The following is a 2,839-nucleotide window of genomic DNA, read 5'->3' as shown; positions in this document are numbered from 1 at the left end:
TTCCCCGGCTTCGACCTCACGCTCCCTTTGACTACTCTTCACTGGATTTGCCCTTTTTGTGTACTTTGCACATTTGTTATATAAATAAAGCTGTTTGAATTCGACATTGTGACTGTCTCTTCTTGTGCGGGTTACAATTTCATATTAGAGTGTGAATATTAATGCTTAAATGGTGATTTAAAGGAAAAGAGTATTTCATATAACAAGTTAGTAATTACATACACACAAGTTTAGCACTAATAAGTTTATTAGAGAAATCCCACTTATTTGATTAATTGGATAGAAGTTTTAAAGAACTCAGGGTAGTTAAACATGCTAGAGAGGCGCTACATAAAATGGAGGCACCGCTGGGATTATAGTGTGGGTTCTCTAGTTTTTTTTTAATTTACAACTGAAAATTAGCATTCTGAAACTTATAAACCAATATGGAGCACATAAAACAATTAGCATCAGAATTAAAGGGATGCGAGGCATTAGAGGAGGCTCATGCAGTCATAGTGCTCATTCGAGAAGATGTAGACACAAGTGTAATTGAAGAGACAATGCAAACAGTGAGGTGTTTGGGACGTGTGCGAGTCAGAAGCCGCATCTTCAACAGCCAACAAAACCGATACTTGGTCTTGTGTGAATGTAAGGAAGTAGTAAAAGGCGAAATCATTCCCTTTGAAGTGTCTCCTATTGAAGGTGGAGGGCCGTGGTCTCTTATCATAGCAGATGAAGCTTCACGATGCTGTACACAATTTCTGATGTCCGGATCGCAACAATCTCCAGGTACGCATGTTGAAGACCTTCGCACATTGTTTCCAGAAGATGAGGCTGCTGCCAAGTCAACCGAGGCCATTCTGCGAGCTGTGAGTGATTTACTTGACAAGACGTCAAAGTCCTCAAGTGAGCATGGATGCTATCGCAGCCTACGAACTTTATCTTGGTTGTTGCCCACCACAGCTGGAGAGGAGCAGTTTGACCACTGGTTGGGTCAAGCACAGCTCATGGTGGAAGAGAGTGATTGCTCTCACAAAGAGAAGAGGCGGAGACTGATGGAAAGTCTTAGAGGCCCGGCGCTTGACATTGTAAAAGCAGCACGAGCCAGTGATCCTGATGTGAGCCCCGAAGACTGCTTAGAGGCCCTTGAGCATGCATTTGGGACAGCAGTGTCAGGAGAAGAGTTGTATTTTGCATTTCGTTTACTGCAGCAACAACCAGGTGAGAAGCTGTCTGACTTCCTCAGACGTCTAGAACAGTCGCTGAATAGAGTTGTGCAGAGAGATGGTCTTCCCCTTGGGTGTGCAGATAAAGCAAGACTCGAACAGTTGTTGTGTGGTGCGATAGCCTCGGATATGATGTTAGTTAACCTTCGTCTGAGAGAGAGGAAAGCCACCCCCCAACCTTTCTCCAGCTGCTAAAGGAGATACGCACAGAAGAGGGATTTGAGGCCTCACGAAAGAAGATTACTCCTGTCATGCAAAGTGGAAATGTAAGGCAGAATGCTGATGTGAAACAAACTGAAATTCAGAACTTGAAGGCTGAAATCAAAGAACTTAAGGCCTTGGTTGCTGCTGTCGTGTCTAAGCAATCACAAGACACGTCAGCTAGCAGTGAGAAAATTCCCCCAAATGTAGAGTACAGTGAGTGCAGTTCGGACAGTGAGATAGCAGCTTTGAAAAAACAAATGAAGCGCTTGCAACAGAAAGTCTCAAATACAGTAGCTGAACCTCAAGCTGCTGTTTCAGCTGTGAATGCAACAAAACCAGTAGTCAGCTCCCCACAACGATCATTCAAAGTATCGGAGGAACACTCCTGTTATTTATGTGGTGAGAGTGGGCATTTTGCAAGGAAGTGTCAAAACCCAGAAAACCAGGCTAAAGTTATCAAGAGACTTTTCCAGGCTCTGAAGCTGTCCAAGAACAACCAGCCGTCAAGTGATGCCACCGCTAATGCAGTTAACTGTTCTGTTAAGAAAAGTACCGCTGACATGTCTGAGAGTGTTCATATTCCTGATGGGTTAGTTGGGCCGCTGTGGCAGCGGGGGCGTGGTCAAGCGCCCGTCCGGGAGAGAAAAGCGGTAAGGGCGCTTACACCTGAGCTAAATTAAGCCTAACACCTGTGTCTAATTGCAGTAGCGTGAGGAGAGCGGATAAAAGCCAGCAGCCACAGAGCTTCGAGAGAGAGCCCGACAACAAGGCCAAGAATACTTGTGTCACAGACATATATATATACATAAATTAAGCTGAGAAAATAAAGCTTACCCCTTAAGCTGACGCCTGTTTCCGTCCCTTCCTTGGTCCGTTTCACACTGGTGCCGAAACACGGGAATAGAAGGAACACCTTTTTTTTCCCAAGTTATGGAACAGAGTCGCCCCATAGAGTCCTCCCAGCTGGCGGAAGTCCTCCAGTCCCTCGCTACTCTCCATCAAGGCCACCAACAATCCCTGCTTGAGCTCCGGCAGGATCAAGATCGACGTTTTTTCGAGATCATGCGGGCTCAGGCGGAGGACCGACTCGGTTTCCGGAGCCTCCTCAGCCAGGAGACTGCGTCGGCCCCAGCCGCGACCCCGGACACCCACGCTACGCTACCCCCGCCCACGTTACAGAAGATGGGGGCAGCAGATGATCCTGAGGCCTTCCTCGACTTGTTCGAGCTGATGGCAGAAATCTGGGGCTGGCCGCCCGAACAGTGGGCAGCCCGCCTAATTCCTCTCCTGTCCGGGGAAGCCCAACTCGTGGCACAACAACTGCCGGCGACAAACCTCCTGGCTTACTCTGACCTGAAGAGGGCCATTCTGCAACGGGTCGGTCGGAGCCCGGAAGAGAATCGCCAGCTGTTCCGGAGCATGAAGCT

At 47.7% G+C, this 2,839-nt stretch overlaps 1 protein-coding gene across 1 annotated transcript; it reads left to right on the top strand.

Annotated features, from left to right (window-relative positions):
• The first annotated feature begins 425 nt into the window (after positions 1 to 425).
• On the top strand, positions 426 to 1,403 carry LOC127659780 (paraneoplastic antigen Ma1 homolog). The gene has a single exon (XM_052149735.1). It carries the CDS (start codon positions 426 to 428, stop codon positions 1,401 to 1,403), a length of 978 nt encoding a protein of 325 aa, XP_052005695.1.
• The last annotated feature ends 1,436 nt before the right edge of the window (positions 1,404 to 2,839 follow it).

The sequence above is a fragment of the Xyrauchen texanus genome, chromosome 19, assembly GCF_025860055.1.
Source record: "Xyrauchen texanus isolate HMW12.3.18 chromosome 19, RBS_HiC_50CHRs, whole genome shotgun sequence".
Classification (NCBI taxonomy): domain Eukaryota; kingdom Metazoa; phylum Chordata; class Actinopteri; order Cypriniformes; family Catostomidae; genus Xyrauchen; species Xyrauchen texanus.
Note: the sequence above shows the minus strand (reverse complement) of the source record. Positions and strands in the feature narration are given on the sequence as shown.